The sequence below is a fragment of the Trachinotus anak genome, unplaced genomic scaffold (genome assembly GCF_046630095.1).
Source record: "Trachinotus anak isolate AG129_WGS33_773 ecotype Australia unplaced genomic scaffold, CSIRO_AGI_Tana_v1 ptg000016l, whole genome shotgun sequence".
NCBI classification, from domain to species: domain Eukaryota; kingdom Metazoa; phylum Chordata; class Actinopteri; order Carangiformes; family Carangidae; genus Trachinotus; species Trachinotus anak.
Window position 1 is genome coordinate 11,580,438 of NW_027273867.1, and position 20,807 is coordinate 11,601,244.

The 20,807-nt window shown below is 39.7% G+C and overlaps 1 protein-coding gene across 3 annotated transcripts in view; it reads right to left on the minus strand.

Moving 5' to 3' along the window:
- Nucleotides 1-6,872: 6,872 nt before the first annotated feature.
- Nucleotides 6,873-20,807, minus strand: part of vps50 (VPS50 EARP/GARPII complex subunit) — a 96,876-nt gene continuing 82,941 nt past the window's right edge. For 2 of the 3 annotated variants that reach the window (XM_071499535.1, XM_071499534.1), the window contains exons 23-28: nt 19,301-19,449; nt 16,395-16,491; nt 15,684-15,842; nt 12,851-12,972; nt 8,664-8,853; nt 6,873-8,569 (exon numbers count right to left, since the gene is read on the minus strand). In XM_071499535.1, the coding sequence (XP_071355636.1) occupies nt 8,450-8,569; nt 8,664-8,853; nt 12,851-12,972; nt 15,684-15,842; nt 16,395-16,491; nt 19,301-19,449 (837 nt within the window). In that variant the 3' untranslated portion in view covers nt 6,873-8,449. The remainder of the gene's footprint in view (nt 8,570-8,663; nt 8,854-12,850; nt 12,973-15,683; nt 15,843-16,394; nt 16,492-19,300; nt 19,450-20,807) is intronic. The other variant, XM_071499536.1, reaches the window with a different exon arrangement.

Here is a 20,807-nt window from a genome sequence, read left to right on the forward strand (position 1 = left end):
AAAGCTGCCACCGGTACTAATATTTTAATAATTGGGGAAAATTCAAGCACATGCACAAGACAGATGCATAATGCAACTGCTTTAGTGAGTTCACAGCAGACTCAAGTTAATCCTGTGAATCATTTGAATATGCAAATGTACTGGCTATAGCCCAAGTAGGATTGGATGGGAGGACTTATCTGAAGCAGGTCCGTCTGCAGTTTCTATCATCCATGGGGTACCCAAGGGGAGACTCTGAAAAACCTGTCAGAGCTCAGTTAAACCAGCACTGAGCTCAGCCAACAGTCTGCATATACCCCCTGAGATCACACCCACACCCTCAGGATAACCAACATCAAGATCAAAGCACTTGAAGGCCACATAGAAAAGGCTATCAAGAGGGCTGATGGTCATCTTTTTCAAAGGGAAATGCTTCAAGGCAGGTGTAGGTGTGAGAAATTAAGATGTCAAGAGTCTAGAAGGATGAAAAACTTCTTTCCTTCTACATCTGTCCAAATCTGTCTTGCCAAGAGACTGTATTGTGAGGATCTGTGAGGATCTTCAAAGGTGGAACTGGACTGGTTTTTACTACTGTATATGACCTTTTCTTGATTTGGCCATTTCTAGCAAATGTTTTACAGTTAAAAGAGATTTCTATTGGAGACCGCTGACTAACCACCCTTCAAAAAGAAATACTGCACATGAACATTAAAACTTTGTTAAGTCAACAATGCCAACATTATAGCACATAAGGTAGAGGTAGACGTGATGGGACTGTGGCAGCAAACACCTTTAGCATGAGCATGTCATTGTAGTACACACACAGTCAGCAGGTAGCTGCACAGGTGTGAATCAGCCAATGACTGTGATGTGCAAATGAAACTGCTGATTCCAATTAGCAAGACGTCAGTGCTCTGTCTGAAGTAATGCTATGCTCCATCCTGTTGATGAGGACTGTGTGATAGGGTCAAAAGCTCCAGGACAGCTGGACATTGAGCTGGACTGTCAACTATTTTAATAGATCTGGCCGTTATTCCTATTAGTAATAATAACTTTGTGCTCACCTGAAATGCAGAGGTTTGGAAATCTGTGAATGTGGCAGTATCGCTAAAAGGAAGTCAGACAAGGCAAAGAAAATTAGTGGTCAGACCATAAAATGGGATAGCCAAAATTATGTAAAAGTAAAATTATTATCCAAGCTGGCTGCTGTAAACATCCATCACAGGTGTCAAAGCCAAAATCTAAAGCGCCTGCATTCTGGTTCACTTTGTTTCCTGATTGAATATTTCATTGTAGCAACTGCTGACTGATGACCCTGATGATTACAGTCCTTTCTATACCCATAAAAATGGTGGCCAAGACTATGAAGATAAGCTGTATTTAACTGGAATTATCCATCAACGTGCTTTCTTGAACTCTTTATGGAGCTATGAAAGGTGAGGGCACAGAGGTTGGGCAGATTAGCATTCACTGTGATGTGTGCACCATACAGCATATATTATATATGTTATATACTACTACTACAGAATATATTACTAGTGCATAATATGTAATATGTATTTCTCTTCCTTTTCTACATCACTTTAACACACACACACACTTATACGCTGTCAGTATGGGAGTCCAGCAAAGGCGGTGTGTAATTGGCATTAGAAGAAATCTGTCACGGTCTAAGGTTAGCTCAGGTCCTGTTAAACCTCCATTCTTTAAACTTCCTGATCTGTAGGCCACAGCATTCCTCTGAGTAATGAGAAACAGGGAAAGCCAAGAGGAGCACGCTGGGCCTTATGATAACCCAGTGATTGAAATGGAAGGTACAGTATACAGATTATATGGAAGAGCCTTTGAGAAATTGATGTGTGAAATATGGTCTATATGGTAATGGTGGTTATGGCACACATTTTCCACAGAAGACAGAGAATGTGAGCAGGTCTGCTTTCCCTTGCATGATGTATTGCTTTCATTACTTTGCCATTGAATAAAAATGAAAATACTGTAATAATGTCTGGATCATTGTTTGGATGTTCTCCTGACAGCCTCAGATGCAACAAACAGTCAGAATAGAGATTTTTATTACAGCATCTTTCCTGCAATGTGATAATGTTTGATTTTCTTTAATAGGCTGGAAGTTTCAGGTATTCTTTGCCTCCTATTTTAGCAATTCACATCATGCTTGCTCTTTAAAATAAATATGAAAAATAAGAGACAAAATCTGATCAGTGACCTATAGTGACATAATGTTGTCCTGCATTCTGTCAGTATTAGTGTTATCTGAGGGGCAGAAATACAATTCCAGTATCAAAATTGTTTTGTCTTTGACTTCTGAGCTCGCAATCAACAGGCGTGATGATTACATCTAATTGAAACATGCAGTAATGTTGAGTCTGGCTGTTTTATCCTTAAAGTCAAACATGTTTTTTAATCTCACACAGCAGATTGTTCATGATAAATATGGTCAAACCTGTAGATTGCTAATATTGTTAAGCATTGGTCCATATCATTCTCCTCAAAGCACAACCATATGGTAATCTGAGGACACTGGTCAATTGTTGGAAAAAGAGGAAGTGCAAAAATAGTACAGCGCCTGTATTGTACTCCAAGTCAACACTATATCATATACTGTATAGTTCACACACTCTCAGAAATATTTGTATTTCGTGAGGCTGTGAATAAACTGCAAACACAATTAGAATTGTGAGATACTGTAGCTGATGAAGTACAAAGACTCTTTCATCTGCTATCTTTATCACAACTCCAAAGTCATCACTTTGTTTGCAGAGTTGTGAAAGAGAGGACGGGAGAGGCGGAGATCCGTGAAATTACGTGAAGCAATCTTTTGTAATCATTTTGTTTGTTTACCAGTATAAATATTCTGCCTATTAGTGTGAGTCACACTCCTCTACTGTATGTCTATGAACCTAATTCGTGGCTCTGTTATTAGACACAGTGGATGTGAGTCATTTGTTATCAGGAATGTAAAATCATATCTATGCAAAAATATTAAAATCCAATGAATATTCTGTGTTTTGCAACGTGGCTTTGGGGCACTGATGTTTGCAGTTCCTGAAACAGAAAGGCCATTAAACAAATACATGAATAAGGCGGAATAATAAGGACACACAGAGTCACTGATGCAAAGCAAATGAGACCATTATACAACTGCTAAGAGCTGCAGTGCCATCAGTTTAATTTCTGTAGCCTTGGAGCTCAAGTCTGGAAAATCTGGAAAATAGTACCTTCTGCAGTTTTGCTGCTTGTGTGTGTGTTACTCAGCGGTCTGAAGCCACACTAGCAGCGTGGCTTAAGTTAGCTATAGGTCTGTCTGTCTGTCTGTCTGTCTGTCTGTCAGTCTGTCTGTGATTTCTTGCCTTCTCCTCTGGCGCCACTATGACATTGACATTTTTGGTTTTGAGTGAAACTGATGGATAGATTACCATGAAATTTGGTACAGGCCTTATCGTCCTGTCAGGATGAATTGTCCTGTCAGGATCAATTGTAACAACTCTGGTAGTTCTCGCTTGTAGTTAGCATCATATATATTCTGTCCTCTAGCACTTTTCATTTAGGAAGGAAAGTAGGAGGATCCTAAACACAGGAAAATAAACACACTATGGTGATGCGATGTAGTGAAGAAATGAGTTCCCCTGTGATAAAATAAACCTTAAAACAAGTCGTTAAACCACCTACTTTCTAAAACTGAGTGGACTGACACTGTGCTTGTTTGAGGGTATTTCCAAGAACATTAGAAAGTGTTGCTGACAAGATGTATATTATTACAGGATGCAAACTGAAATAAAAGGCTTGATTCATCACATTTGTAGATAGAGGTGTTAGAGGTGTATTGTGATATAATATAGTGTATCTTATTCTTTTGGGAAATACCCTCAAACAAAACACAAAGTCAATCATTCTCCTGTTTCTTTATTTTTTTTTCTCACTACACTGTATGACCCTGAAATATCAGGTCACCCCATTAAACTTTCCCATTTAATGATACTTCAATTGAAAGCAATGCCACTTCAAATTGAACTTTGAATTGATAATGTTTTGCAGGGGAACAGCCCTTACCTCGTTCTGTACTAATGTTTCTTGAGAGGTTTTCCTTCCCTGCTCTTGTTTACGGCCATACACAACATTTGTTGCCGTCCAAGCACAGCTAGTCAAGCAACAAATTAGCAGCAACTGGTAGAACTGGATTCTCAGAGGGCTGTCATGAAAGCTTATGCAGGGGAGTCTGATGTCCAATTAGCCGCTTCGATCCATAATGCCTGTCAATAAGAAGAGAAAACAGTGGCTTTATATTCATTAAATACAGCAAAATAGTGATGTTTATTGAATTTCTGAGATGTTTCTCAGACATGTAGATGATCCCCTTTATGCATTCTGCAAGGTATCTAAACTATTCCCTAACACTAGAAAATATTTGCAATCATCCTGATGTAATTTTATTTTGTTGGCTACAGTTATTACTTGATTTTTATAGCAGGCTGAACAATTTTGCTGCCATTTCTAACATTAAATTATTTGCATGGTACAGTAAATGGCATAGTCATTTTGAACCACATGCCATGAGATTTTCCGAACACCTCTCTTTGTGCAGTAATAGACATGTCTGCCATTTCTTTAGGGAAACACACATTCCCATGCCCTCGCAGGTTTGTTTGGTGATAGGGCTAAATCAATAAAACCGTTTTAATGAAAAGCTCTGTGAATACACTTTGCTGTCATTATGAGAGAGCGAATGGGTTTGTCTAAACCTTGCACAGTTCCCTGGTTACAGTTTTCGATTTTCTGCTCTTACAGAGTGAGACGCTGAGATTAAAAGGTCTTCATGTGTTTATGTGGGTTCCAGTTCGCCCGACACCTCAGATGTGTTTTCTACCCCTCTCGAGATGAACCCTCTATCTTTTCTCTCCTGTCTTGTCACATAAGTGACAGATGACATGAAGGGGGGACAAGTTATTCAGCCTTTTCCTCCCAATTGGGTCTACCAAACTTCATCTTATCTTTTCTCCTGTTTATTACCTCTGCCAAGGAGGTTATGTTTTCACCCGTGTCTGTTGGTTTATTTGTTTGTATGACTGTCTGATTGTCAGCTGTGGCCGAGGAAGAACCTACGAAATTTTGGTGCCAATCCTCTTAAAGGGATACATAATTAAAACATTACAAATTGGACAATGGTGAATAATTGATAAAGATTGAAAACCTCACCACATATAGGTTAATAGTTACACATTAGAATTAAACTAGCACTTAGAAGTTAGCAATAATGTAGAAGATTTAGAAACCCAAATTCTGATTTCAAAAGATCTCCCAGTGGTGATGGTTTGTGTGTAATTAAAAGAAACGGCAGTAAGATATACTTAAAAGTGTCTTGAATGGGCAAATCATCTGTTCCGCTATAGGACAAAATTAGTTACATGTTTTGCCTATTTTAACTATAAAACCAATGATTTGGCTGCTTAGCTTGAAGACAGTTACCATTTGCACCCAATCTGCCATGACAACACACTTACCTGACAAATGCAAACCATGTAATATAGAAGTCAACAAAACAATGATTCAAACTAAGTAAGTTTTGAATAATTCATACAAGAGGTCAGGACAGTTTGACAAAAATACAGCTCATGAGAAAAAATACTTTCATACCTCCAAAACAATGTTTTTCAATAAACGCAGCAGCAGATGTTGAATGTGTCTTACGACTTCCTGGTGGGAGGAGGGTCCAACTGAGCAGATCCAATGTCATCACTCTAACATGTTTCTGATTGGAGAAAAAAGACTTGTTGCAACCGCCCCAAGTCTCCCCTACAAATGTAATTTTTAGGAGACAGGATTGCTCTGGGTCTACAGAATACGAACCATGCTCGACCTCCTTTGTTAGTTTTGTTGTACGTGATATGTCAGGACAAGTGACAGCATTAAAATATGAAATATTCTCCCTCAGTAAATCATTTTTAGAAAAAAGCCCAATCAGCTTTGATCATTTGTACAATTTTACAGGAGTAAGTTCAGGAGATTTTTAATCAGTATTAAAGCGCAAGATTTCACAGAGATTTCAAAGACCCCCTCCCCCATATCATCAATCATCATGCAGCATACACAGTATTAATAGTCTCTGCCAGTAATTGTTCTCGGTTAAATGTGTATGAAGAGACATGAATGAAGGCTGTGTATGCATGGGGAGGGAACAGAGGCCATGTAGGTCATTGATAGTGATTTCTATAGACTTGGCTCATGAAATCTGAGCGAAGGCCTGGTCTTTTATCTGAAAGGGTAACTGGGCATGGTATCACAGGAGACGGGAGGGGTTTGATTCAGCAGGGCACCCGAACATGTCCACGGTGGGAATGGGTTCATGAATCATGAGTTCATGAGGGTGGGAAGGTGAGGAAAGCTCTGCGAGAGGGTTGAATGGTTGAATCCTGCTTAACAGCTTAAATATTAGACAATATAGCTTCATTAAAATCAGACCACTAGTGTCTCTCATATCCAACCCACTGATATTACAACAAAACTTAACAGTTACAGCAAAAAAAACAAAACAAAAAAAACTGAGTCATCAAAGTTAAAATCAGTCCTTCACATTTCTGTCGATTCAACCTGAGCTGTGGGCTCCTCCTAAACAGGAAGGCTGAGGGCTTGTAACCTCACAGGAAGCTACATTAATTAGTCTGACAGCGTCCTGCTGCTGGCTGAGGAAAGCATCATTAGGATGGATCGTGGCGCTGCTGAAAGGTAACACATCATATATTCTAGTGAACAGCAAATGACAGACTCTGCTAATCCTGCTGCAGCACAGAGATCTTTAAGGGTTGATATAATTTATGGATTACGTACTTTATTCGTGACACCATAAGGATAAAGTGTGTGATAATAACAAACAACACATGCGCTTTGTTAGTGTGTTTATTATGTTAGAATCATCTTGGTTCAACCTAAAATTCTAACACTGATTACTGATTTCCACTATAGTGCACTTGACCCTTTATGTAATTTTGACAATGCTTAAATATTTGTATTTGCTTCACTTGATAAGTCATAAGATACTGAGAGGTGATAAATGACAGCACGCTTCCAGCAGTTATCATATAAAAACCCAAACAAGACACAAAGCAAGAAATAAATACAGACATTGTTCAGAACATTCACATTTACAGTATTCTTCTTGGAATAGTTGCACACAAAATGTATATGAGGCTGTATCAAAAACTTATTTTCTTTTTTTCCTTTTAACATAGATCAATCTGCCCCCCTTGGCTGGTCTGGTCAGGTTAAATTAATGGAGATGACTGAAGGGGGGAGGGAAAGCTCACGAGAAATCACATAATCAATGCCTGACTGTACAAAGCAACAAAATGGATAAAAATTACACAGATTTTACAGCTCAGCTAGAAGGCCGGAGTCTGAAGTAAAGATTTTCAAAAACTTACCCCAGGACAATAAAATCATTTCCTCCTCAGATTTGACAGATGGCAAACAAACAAAAGCAGCTGGTGCAGATATAATCTAACTATGTTAACACTAACTACAGCAATTTATAATATTTTCAGAATCATCATTATATTAGATTTATGTAATTCATGGACAAAACAAAGAAACAGGGCATCCAGTCAGGCACAACTACCCTGAAGTGTACTAATATACAGCAGACACATGGGCTGGAACATCTTATGAAGAATGATTAAAGTGACCAATGAGCCAGATTCACTGTACTGCATCTCCAACAGGGAACACATTCAGACAGTAGAGGGGTATAACCATTCAAATGCTCTCATGGATAGATTTACCACAAAACTCAACATCACGTGACTATCAAATTTAGCAACTTGCTTTAATCTCAAGGTAGGAGCTGTGTCAGCACTTGAGCACATTTGGGTGAAAACAGATGGGAGGCTATTAACAGCCACATGTTCACACCACACTTCACATTTACACTATTATTAGATCCTGTATTTGTAGAAGGTTATCTGGAAAACAAACGAGAGCTGCTCCTTATGGTCACACTGAAGTGGTCTAAAATGTTACAGTTGCAGACACATTGCAGAGAAACTTCAGAAGCAGCATGTTTGTTTAATGAAGTGGGTGAGATGATGTGTTATGGTGCATCTATGCACAGAGTAACTGCAGCATGCTTGAGAGTGAAACTGAGTATTTTAGTATTCATGTCCACCACCGCGTCATGAGGTGCGTTCAACAAGGGGCGGTTTATGTATTTTTGACCGTACAACGACTGCAGATTAACATATAGTTAGCATCTGGCTAACATTTGAGCTTGAAATTGTTGTTTACAGTGGCTCCAGTGCTCCATGTACTGTACAGCTCGTTGAAGACACCTCAACATTGGTATGTATGTTCGAAACAAAAAATGAAGACATTCAACACTGGGCTCCACTGTGGGACTTCCTCTGTTGGAGTGTCCATCTCTGGGGGCTGGCTGATAGCTTTAGGGTCTGGTCTGTGCATCGGTCTATCTCTTGGGTCTGTCAATGTCATCGATGGCTGCTAGAAGTTTCTGACGAGCCTTCTTGTTTATATGTGAGCCCAGGCAAACATTCACCAGGTTGGCTAGCTGCTTCATGGAGTACTCCTGCACAAAAACACAACAGGTCAGTCAGAAAAACAGATGCAGCACGAGACTAAAGCTACAGTCCTCCCCCTGCCAGCCTGTTTCACTGCCTCACCCTGTGATTCTTGATAAACTGCTCCATATCGTTCTCCGTCAGGTAATAAGCCTTGATGTAGGTCTCAACAAACTCTTTATCGGGGATGGGTCGCAGGTCGGTCAGCTTCTCCAGCTTCATGAGGAACTGTTGGAAGTCCAGCTGCATCAGGGCTCGGCCCTCATTGCTACATTTCTTCACGTTAGCGTAGCTGCAGAAGAAAGGGGAAAAGAGATGTTTAGCATTGCCCAAAGTATTCAGGGTATAGGTAAGAAATGACTGCAAAGCAAGTCAGTTCTATGGATTATTTCATCTTGATTCATCGCAGTCGTCAGAGGTGTTGGTCATATTTGTGTGGCCTGGGGGGAATTTTCCACACTGTACAGTCTGCACCCTGAAATGCTCTGACTTAAGCCTTGCTATTCAGCCTAATCTCACCATTCTCCACCTCTCTGCATCACATATCTCCACAGAGCTGGCCAGTCTCCAAACTTGGACTGGTTGTGAATGCAGTGCATTACCTCATTGCCTGCCTATTCTGAGTGCAATGTGAAAATCTCCAATACACATTTATCATTTAGCTGGCAAGACTAATAGTATTCAGTTTAATTTAACTGAACAATGATCTTCAATTTAATAATGTGATGTCAAATGAATTACATGAATTACTCCCAGAAATTAAGCTAAATATCCTAATTATCCTGTGCATGAAGGAGAAAGTCGTGTTGCAGTGGTTTAAATTCTTGTCTTCATGATCACAACCCCCTCCACCCCCGTAGTTCTCTGTGAGTCTTATATGCATCTCCAAAACTGTCTGGATGATGTATTTGAACTTGTCATAAGTCAATGTTTATTAAAGTTTAAGTCTAAATATTATAAACGCATGAGAGGAAACCAAAACTCAAAACCCTGGCAGCAAAGTAAACTGAAAAATGTGTAGTTACCAGAAGACTATCGGAATCCATGAGGATTTTAAAATGAGTGTAAAACCTTTCTGTTACTGGAAATGGAAAGAGAAGAGGTATGTGAAGTATTTCCTCATTAATTAAATCTGCATGTTGCAACTTTCATTACAGTCTGTCATGTAGCATTGACAGAGCAGCCTACAAATACGACTTCAACTCTATGCAAAACATTTTGTTTTATATGCTAGTTACAAGGAACAACAACAGGGCTGGCATTGTTGTCATCTTGTGAGTCTGTCTGTATGTGTGTGTGTGTGTGTGTGATCATGTCAACAGACTACTACCACAGAGGGGGTTTTGAGCACTTTGTTTCTGTTCTGTTCTGTTTCTGTTTGTCTGTGGACAGATTTTGTCAACGTGATAATGTCACAAACTTTACAGGTGTGTAGTTGACATGAAAATGAAGGCTGAGTTTGAAGATGTGTGTGGTCTGATCCATGAGTGCTGAATACTGTAATAATGTAGTAGTAACTATTGAGTACACATGGTTGGGAACGTCAACACGTTGACAGGCGTTGCGGTCGCTGTGATCCCATCGCAATATGGTCTCTAGTTTTATTTTCTTTTTGTTGTTCTGTGAATATTTGGACGAGCATGTCATGTATGTGATTACACCACAGTAATATCTCATTAAAATCAAACGTTTAGAAAAGCTGACCATTTTAACTTAAAGCTATTATGAACTGCAGATTATCTGTACTGAAGGATGCACAGGATTCCTTGTGTGTATGTAAATGCTACTGTTATTCAATACTGTGTCAGGTTTTTCCTCACAGCTGTCTGCGTTGTCAGTTGAACATGCGTGGGCCAGAGTAAACATGCATTACAGTGTGTGTGTGTGTTTAATGTGTCTGGCAGCGGGGACTGTTGTCCACTGGGAGGTCAGTGTCTGTGACATCTCCAGTACATTAGCACACCACACAGACAGGTCTGCTCTCTGTAAACTCTCTGTCTCACACTTCAGCTTTCCTCTCTTCTGTTTCCATTTCTCTCCCTCTTTTTCATCACCTCTCCCCGTCATCCTTGCGCTCTCTTTCTCTATTGCTTGTCAGGCCTGCCAGAGTTTGGTGCTGAGTGTTTGAGCGTCACCTCAGAATGCTAACGGAGCCATTTTGGCGAGTCTCTGAGGGGAGATGAGCGCTGGACAGAGAAACTGAATAACAGACTGAGCGAGGTGGAGCACAAACAAACAAATATGGCCACTCCGGCTTGGTGTGCCGTAGGTGTGGGCGACATGTGCGTGTGTGTGTAGGAAGTGCACTGAGAGAATTAGGCAGATGGCAAAAGTCTGCAGCTGTAGCTTAAATTTGCAGAGCATCGCAGTCATAATGAGCCATTTGTTTACTGGAAAGGGTTCAAAAGTTCTTTACGCAGTGTGAAAGAAAGCACTCAGCAAATGTGTAGGGAGGTAAACATGTTCCCCTTTCCCAGGGGGTGAGGCCAAGCCTTCCACCTATGCTTAATGCCCAATGTTCTCTCCTCTTCTTAAAACACTGGGCAAGTACTAAACCACTTAATTAGCATTTGTTTTTAAACAAAACCATTTTCTGTGCCTGCCATTACAATCCCACCATCACTTTCACCGCAACCTGTTGATGACTCTGGTGTCAGTATCAGCCAATTACTTGTTCCAAACAATAAAATGTGCGAAACCTCATGATAGCCGTCAGCTTCTCGCTTCGTCACCATCCAGACAGTTTGAGTCAATGTTGCTGTGCACCTAGTCAGTCTGATCTGAGGGGGTTGTCACAGCTTCAATCTAAAAACCTACTTCACACGTACACTCAAACACTCAGATTCTGAGCAGAGAGACAGTGGGGGTGCGCACACACACGCACACTCACACACACAAACAAACATACTCATGCTGGTGTTCTGTCACCTACTACAACCCATGTCTTTCGCTTACAAGGGAGAAAGTGGTGAAATGCATCATGAGGGATGTGTCGAGACTGGCACAGAGGGTTGCCAGCATGAGGAGGAAAGCAGGAATTTATTGTGGTTTTCTTGAGCGATAAGTCCAAAGGAACCTGGCAACTGAGTCTCCAGGTTTCTTATGTGTTGTAGGTAATTTCCCCTGTTCGTCACAGTGCTTGAAGACATGCTTTGGAAAGATTTTTTCTTTTTTTTAATTTATGATGTGCAGATGTTCAAACTGTGGGATAAACACAGAAAAAAATGAATAAAGATGCAAAGAAAACACTTTTCTCCTGGGTCACTACCTCTGTAGGCTTCCTTGTAAAGACGCAATAGATGAGAGTGGGGGGCCTCAAGTCACTAGGATGCAATAACTCACTTGTGTTGTTTGGTATCTGTACATGACACAAGCTTAGAGACACTACTTATGACTGTGCCCTGAGAGTAAAAAACCTTCCGTAACAAGACAAGAGGCTTAAATTTTCACATTCCCCATGGTTTTATAAAATAAAAAAAATAAAACTACTACTCTACTCAGTTACATTTGCACATATCCTTACTCCTTTCAGTGCAGTATAATCCTTTATCAATTTTAATAGCTGCAACAGACACAGGGTCCATATAATACCAGAGTTATGTTTCAGACAAACAGCAGAGGTGTCTTCACACCGAGGATGTTTACAGTATATCTGACCTTCTGCGCTTTTGTTTGGGTAGATGACAACAGCCAGACTCAACCTGCGTTATGCACATGTTTTTATAGCTATAAAGAGATGGATGTTAGTTGTGTGGGAAAGCTCAGCGTAACAGAATCATCCAAGGACAAACTGCAGCCTGGACTTGTGCTCTCAGGCTTTAAGTGTTCTTAGCTGGAATATACAGAAATACACAAAGTGTATAGCTGTCAATCATGCTCAGGGGATGTTTCACCTGCAATAAGACTCATGCTGCTTGTGAGTGCATGTGACTTTTGCTAACAAGATGCTCGTAACTGTGTGAAAAGTCAATATTTCACAAAGGTGAAGAATTTCATTCTCAGTATAGTTAAGCACCGAATGGATGTGTTTACACTCACCTTACACTAACTTCAAGTCTGATTCTTATTGAAATGGACAACTTTGTAAGTTGTACAACTCTAGATCTGTTCATACACAATACTTTAGTCATCATTTGCTATAGAGAGAGATGGGGAAAATACTATGCACAATAATTCTAGTGTTTTTCTATTGAAGGTTTAACGATAGTAAGGGGCCACAACTTCACCCAAATGACACCAGGCCTCACACATCCCCCTGACGCTGAGGAGGTGTTTTACGACTTTCTTACCCCTCAACAAGAGTCCTGTTGGCCAGACGGATGCAGTGCTCCCACAGGACGTTGGACACAGGCAGCGGGATGCGCACGTGTCTGGAAACGTCACCCAGCCGCTTGTTAAATTGCTCAAACTCCTGGGAAGGTGGAGGAGAAAGCACAGGTGAACACAATGAAGAGATTAAAAGAAGTAAATAATGTTCAAGAAATTGATTTCTTTTATATAATCAGATTAACTGCTGATATTTAGATATAGATAAATGAAAGTTGTATTATAAAGACAGCCATATTTATGGTATTTATGTACACAGACTACACAACTACAGCCACAAAAAGGTCTAAACAGGAAAAACGCCAGAATAGGACCAACATGTCTTTGGTCCCCAACTGGAAATAATAAACAAAATAAAAATCTTCATGAACAACAATATTTTTGGATGAAGCCCAAACACCAGCTCCCCCGGTCTTACTTTGTAGGATCGAGGGGTGTTATAACACTACCTCATGCTGTGAATTGCACAATCTAATTACTTACAGTCTGTAAAGAATAAACTGCATTAGGGGTTTGTATCTGTTTATATAAATACTTAAAATAATGCAGCATGAATCCACCCAGCCACAAGGCATTTAAACAAATCATTTGTGGGCTGATAGAAACTGTACTCTGGTTTGGAAACATCTCAACTAGCCTCATTTGTTAACTTTTTGATGTGCGTGCAACCTGTATATTCAGCCTTTGGGCACTTGTTATACATATTAGTGGTGACCTTTAATTCACTGCTCTCTCTGAAAGGTTTAATTATGGATGGAATTAGACAATTATGATATGTTGCTGTATGACAGGAACAAATTGCAGCACATAAGGACTGTGAATAAATAATGGATGTGTCCCAAATGAAGCTCGTGATTTTCCTGTATACATATGCCTGATGACTTTTTTTTTTTTTTCCGAACTCCATCATATTTGATTAAAATGAACCTGAATTTTAAGGCATACATCCCCATTAATTTTGCACCCAAGATTGAAATGTTATTCAGTCACAAACAGTCTCACAATAGTTTCTGACTTAAGCATTTTGTCACTGAAGTCATTCTGAGGCTGCTGCATTTCCTCGCCACTTTATATGCAAATCAGCGCCATTGTTGAATGCTAGTGATCAACCTAAATTCATGAATAAAATATTCTCCTGTGGGCAGTACAACAAAATGTAGCACACTCGTCAATCAGTGCACATAACACAGTCCATATGTGTTATGGCCGTCTGACAAGTTGGCAGAGGAGGCTATTAGCACTTGATGGGGAAATGTACATGCTCTCTGTTACATGCTCCAAGTCAGTCCATCAGCTGGACCGTTTTGATATGGTACCGTGTTTAAACCAGGCCAGTGAGTCAGAAATTTTTCCCTCAGGCAATTTAGCTCATAAGCTAAATTAGTTAGGCTTAACTGCAGAGCTGCTGAAGCCAGACATGGATCTGTGAGCCATTCAGGAATTCAGAAGGTGAGTTTGAGTTCTTTATTCCAAGCAGATAACATTTAACTTATGACTGGTGCCTGAATATTTGTTTATGTTTATGTATTTATTTTGCGGGGATTTCAAAAACATCTGCGCTTTAACGTGCGATTTAATCAACAGATTTCTGAGACATGCTGATGCATATATGGGGATTTGTCTTGGTTTGGTGCCAGTCTGTTCAGGATTTCACACCACAGCGAGCCCTTAAGACTTTTCTGTCTCTGAGCATCAGAGGCAAGAAAACTAGTGCTGTGTGTCCTTTCACCCCATGCAAAATTTATAATGGGATAAGTAGCCAGCATGCATAAAGACACACATTTAGGAGAAAACTCCCAACTCCAAAAATACTTCAGGGACTGGTGAGCTCAAATATCTTTAACAACGCTGAAACTTCACGGTAGATCTGCATTCAACTCTCAACAGCTCACCCATCTACTAAATTATTCACCCTGTCCCGAATAATTGATATTAAAGGTCCTTGAATGAATTTAAACTCATGAGGAACAACAAGGAATTTAAGAGTTCCTGACTTTAAGTGAGAAAAAAGCTAATACTTTATGTAAATGACCCAGATGTTAATCCAGATTGTATTTCAAGAGGACATTTTTGTGAGGAAAATCCCTAGAAGGTAAAATCAAATCTATTACAGCTGCTTTTGGTGTGTTCTACTTTTGGCTGGTGTGGATGTTGCATGACAGTGAGAGAAAGCAGTGGGCAGTTAATATTTGTTTGGCTGAACTCTTACTGAATGTAAAATGCAATAGAACAGGGAAAAAAAGGATTTTAATAGGGATACCAGTCATCTTTGTATCATCATTTATATTCAACTGACAAAGAGTCTCAGTAGCATAAATGATGCAACAATCTTAATGGGGAGATGTTCGCATGTTATCTCCCCGAAAACATAAGAGAAAGCTGTTGCAATGATGTCTCAATCGACGTCTTTGAACTGATGCTTAATGCAGCACAAATAAGTTTTAAACATGCAGCACTGTGACTAATTAACACTGACTGGCCTTGAAAACTTTAACACATGCAATGTGACAAAGTTTTTAAAGCTGCACTAATCAATATATCACCAAAGGATCAAATCACCACATGTAATGTGAAAACTGTTGTTTGTGTTGATTAATGCGTTTTAGCACCTTTCAGCTCATTGTTTTGGTAAACACTTCTACTTGTTTTTATTTACTCTCACCACCACTTTAGATGAATGCCAGTTAAATATCAGTTAATGGTGCTTTAATATTTCTATTTTTATCATTTTAGAATCAGAAATCTTGTATCCATCCACTGTAAATGCAGTATACCACATTTCTTACGAAACATTACCTTTAAAAGGACGTCCACGTACACATTGTGCTGTGACATTATCTCCCTAATGTCCCATTTAACTCCAGCCATCATGAGCAACATTTGTTCGTAGTCGATGGCCTTGGCTGCCACAATCCAGTATATTGGTTTCCGCAGTTCACTGGCTGTAGACACCGTCTGAGAGCAAGACAGACAGAATACATGTATGTATTATACTGAATGTGTATAATAGAGGCAGACATGAATTCAAGGTCTCTTCTGAGATGAAAATGTTGCACAGGCAACATGACATTATTGATTGCACAATATAAAAGTGCAATAACAATAACAAAAGTGAAATCATGGGACATGACATTTATTCAATGTTTTGGGGAAAACGGGACCTGTCTGTGCACCTGAACCTTTCAATACACTGAGAATGAGCTGCATGAGTGGTGATGAGTAACTGACAATTTTCTCCTTTTGGCTGCAGTTACATAGTCATTTGTCTCTGGGGAGAAATGTGCTCCCAAGGAAAACTAAAATGCTGAATGATGGTTACAAATCAAGAGTGAATGCATCTGGAATGTTGTTGTAGGGAGCACATCAAGTGAAACACACTGTACATTATGCTTTAATTACTGTAGAATGACTGAATCCTTACTGTAGCTGACAGTGAATAGCAATCACTGCAATTACTCACACACATAGGTTTAGAAATAAGGTGAAAGTGGACTAAGTCTTCAATACCTGGGAATAAAACTGTTGCAGGAAAGGCTTCTTGGCTGCAGGCATCATTGTGTCAAGGTGGGACTGGAGGGACTCAAACTGTTCAGCCAGAAACACACTGAAACAAAGAGAGCCATTTAATTAAACAAAGTAATTAAACATGTATTAAACACATAATACGGTCTGTTGTCAAATGTTGCACTTGTCATACAAATGTTCTATCAACATAATAACTTTGTCTGTTTTAATCAGCTGCATCCTTCTCTGCAGTTGCAGCAATCCTATTTCTCCCCTGTGATCATTACAGTTTCATGGAATAAATGATTAAGTTGAACAGACTCTTTCAACAGACTCACTTTGTTCTGAATCCTTAAGTCTCATAAAGGAAAATATCATTTATGTCCACCAAATCAGGCGGCAAATTACAATGACTGGATTTCATTTATCCTTGCACAATACTTAGAAGAAGAAGAGAGAAAAATACAGGACAAAAAAAAAATCGATGTGGACAGACGTAGTACCCCAGTCCCTCTGTGACTCCAGCTGACTAAATAATGACCTTTTGACTCGGCCTGATCAATGGCTCTGAAGTGTCACTGTACACAAAATAAAAATGGAGGGTGCGGATCTGAGTGGGCTAAAGTTTATAACTAAGTTTAACAAGGATGACTGCTGCAGTACAGCGCAGCTCACATCAGCCAATTCCTTACAGTCCCAGATCAACAGCAACAAACTGATTGGGTGGTGCACTTCAACAAGACAACATTTATCTGCTGATGGAAAACAACACTTTTGATGCTGATCATCATCATCATCATCAATATTTGAGTGTTTGAAAGAATCTAATCATGACAGTCTGTTTTTTTTTATTTTTACACATAACATTAACAAACATCTTTGATAAGGCTCCCTTAATTATCTTTCTTAAGAACAGTGAGCACAGTATACAGTATAGTGAGTGAGCCCTTTACACAGAAGTCAGGTTCTCTCTGCTGGGCAAACTGTAATGGTGACACTGTTTCTAAACTATAAGTATATTTTTTAAATTTGCTCCAAAAAATGCTCCAATGTATTACTTACTGACTGACATATACACAGATTACATATTTCCAATAAACTAAGAGCAGTTGATATATGAGCTAGTTCCAGTTTTTATCGAAATGTATTCAAGTTTTTATCCAAATTAGAAAATGTATCTGTATTTTGAAATTAGTTGTAGTTAACTCATTTACTTGAGTTATGCTGGTGCATAATCAGCTGCTCATTTTCTCCACATTTCTCTTTTCACTTTCTATAACCAGAATAATTTTCTGAGCCGTTCTCATCACAGGAAAACTCCTCTAAATGATTCTGATCACCGTTCTCCTGTAGCAGAAAATAACAAATTTTAGATGCATGAGAACTTAAAAACTCAGTGAGTATTTTTTTGCCCACTTTTAAATGGTGTTTTTCAGATCAGCAAAACAGAATCCTGAGCCTAAGGGTTGGTGTATGTAATTTCCAAATTAATCACTGCATGGCTGATTTATCCAGTGTTTAGGTATTTCACTTGAAGAGCTGGTTACACTGATGCTGCATCTGTAAGGGACATTGCAAGGGCACTGCACAGCAGTGAATACTGGGAACCCCAACAGAAATCTTTATATTAAAATAAAGAATTAAAATTAATAAGTGCTATCTGGTTAACACTAAATCTGAAAGTGATACATGAAACGGAGCCAGCGGCCCATAAATGAGCCCGGTGTACAGTTTTTGTTTTCATGGAGCAGAGAAAATCACATTAAGGTTATAGCTGGAAGAGCTTGTGTTTACCTCGGCGACATGGTGCAGTGTGGAGAGAAAAAGCACAGCCTGCAGTTCACACTTATCTGATCGCGGTTGCATAAATACGACACCTGAACAACAGCTAGAAGGGCAAACAACAGCGAGAAGGCCGCTGAGCTCTTATCTTTGAATTTTGTTCAGGGTTCCCTGAGCCTTCACTGAACAGCTCTTTTTTTTTTTCCAAGATGGTGTTGAAATGGCATCTGCTGAAGATGTCAAGGGTTCTCACACTAAGGTTAACCGCCTTTTGTAATGATACCTTTTCTGACTGAAAAAAATTCTCATGCAGTTCTGCCTCCTTTTTTCACAGAGAATCTTTTTTTCTTCAAACTTTACCCAAAAAATATCTTCCCCTCTACACCTTTGCTCTTTTACTTTCATCATTCTTCTGAGCTTGCTGCCTGCCTTCGATACATGAAAAACTTTGTGTGACAGAGTTTACCCTGCTTAGTATTTTTGCAGCGGCGTCGTCTGGGCCCCTGGTTTACAGACTTTCATTATAAAGCTGTTGTACACTTCAGGCCTCTCAGGATGCATCAGCACTGATGATACGATGATACTTTGACCTCATTATGTATGAGAGTCCCTTTGTGTAGTGTGTGGATGTGGTAGACAATGAAGGGGAGAGTGGAGAATAACTACAGAGACAAGACCGAGGGAGCAAGAGAGAAAGTTTAACACAAATACTAAATTAAAAGGAGAAAACTAGGAATTCTGTTGAGGGGTAAAAATACGTTTCTCCATCCCTCCTTCTATTTCAGCCATCCCTTTTTTCTTTTCCATTTAACAAGCTTTATTGATGTGAATGCTGAAAACAATGTCACACATGAGCAAACACTGCAGGCAGTGTTCAGATCTTTGATGGCCAGCCTGTGTCAGATTGTCTGGCCGGACACACAGGTGATGACATAATACAAGGACATAATCTCTTCCATGCTTTCTTGCTTCGTTCTGTCTTCAGGTGTAATTTAAGTACTCACTTTACCATTACTGAAATTTTGCATGGTTTATGTTCCCATAATGTGGAAAGTAATTTGTTAAGTAGCATCACTGAAAAGTATTGATTTGTGGTTTTCCTTTGGTGTTGTGTAGAGAGTACTTACAGAGACTCAGTAGCCACGACCCTCTGAGCCAGCCCATACAGAGTCCCACTGTTAGTGAGGACCACCATCTGGCTGAGATGGGGGCTGGGCACCTTCTCCTTCCTGTCCTCTCCTGGGCCGTGGACTCCTGCATTCTCCCCTACGGCCTCCTGGAGAAGACACAGGTGGACGGGAAAGATAGCAAGCTAAGTTATAAATGTACTTATATGCCTTTTCTGTAGAAGAAGCGCAAATACACCAATTTGTGGGGCGCTTGGACCCTGTTACACTTGCTTGTACAGTCAGTCTAGTTACTGTTATCGTTATTAAGAGCAGAAGAGATGTGCATTGATCAGGTGGCCGAGGTCGTATTGGATAAAATACTGAGAAATTATTTTATCAGTGTTAACCGTGAAGCTCAGCTGAAGCAGTGCTGCTCTGCAAGAGTACCGCCTTACTGTTTCTTTCACAGTTAACGTGACAAAACAAACCTTTCACTTGTGAAATGAAGACAAAATGTAGATGTATGCTGATGGGTAAGCATAATCTGAAATTCAATCAGCCTTGTGGAACTCAGTCACATCCAAAGCACACACACACTTTAAAATTCTGCTGACCAGACACTCCTCAACTGCCAGCATTTATCTTCCTTTTGATATATTCCACCACACCTCTCTATCCAGAAAACCTTTTATCCCTTCATTTGAAAAACAATTGAAACAGAAAAAGGAAGGTCTCAACCCAAATCCTTTCCCATCAATCACAATAACCTGTATCTACATTCAAAGCTGCTGAGATCCCATACAGTCAGGCAGATCATAGTATTTTCTATAAAGCATGTTTTGAATGGCATGATGCATCACACTGGCATGTAGAGCTTTGCACTCTGCAGCTGCAAAGCCCCCTGAAGAAACCTCTGGCGGATCAATAGCAATCACACAGGTAATGAACGAATGGGAGCTATTAATGCTGTACCATATCATCCACTTACAGACCCCACTCCTGTGCAATCTGGGTCTAATGCTGTGTATGAGCACCATTATTCCAGATGACCAGCGGACAGATTTTTATTCCTGTACCAAGCAGCCAAAGCAGAAACAAACTAGAATAAGGAAATATTTAAAATAAATGGCTACATCACCTCTAATTAATCCCCCAAAAAATCTGACTCCATAAAACAACAAAGCTTGTGCGGTAACAGGTCCACACGCGACAACTTTATCATCACACAAAACTAGAAACAAAGTTCATTTGCAGACAGAAGATGAAACACTGTTGTAAAACAGGCAGTGACGTGCACAGTTTTAAGACGACATACCACATTCCTCCAGCAGCCATCTATTCTCTAAAATAAGACATATTAACAGCCAAGTGAGCAAAAATGCACAGTATGCAACTCCTCGCACAATTTATGGTTCAGACCTGCTAGAACGATATTACTGTCTCCTGCTCTGCAACCTTTCTAGAACCTCTAACTTATCTCTCTGCATTCAATCAAACCCTCAGTGTTGCAGAAACCATTATCAGT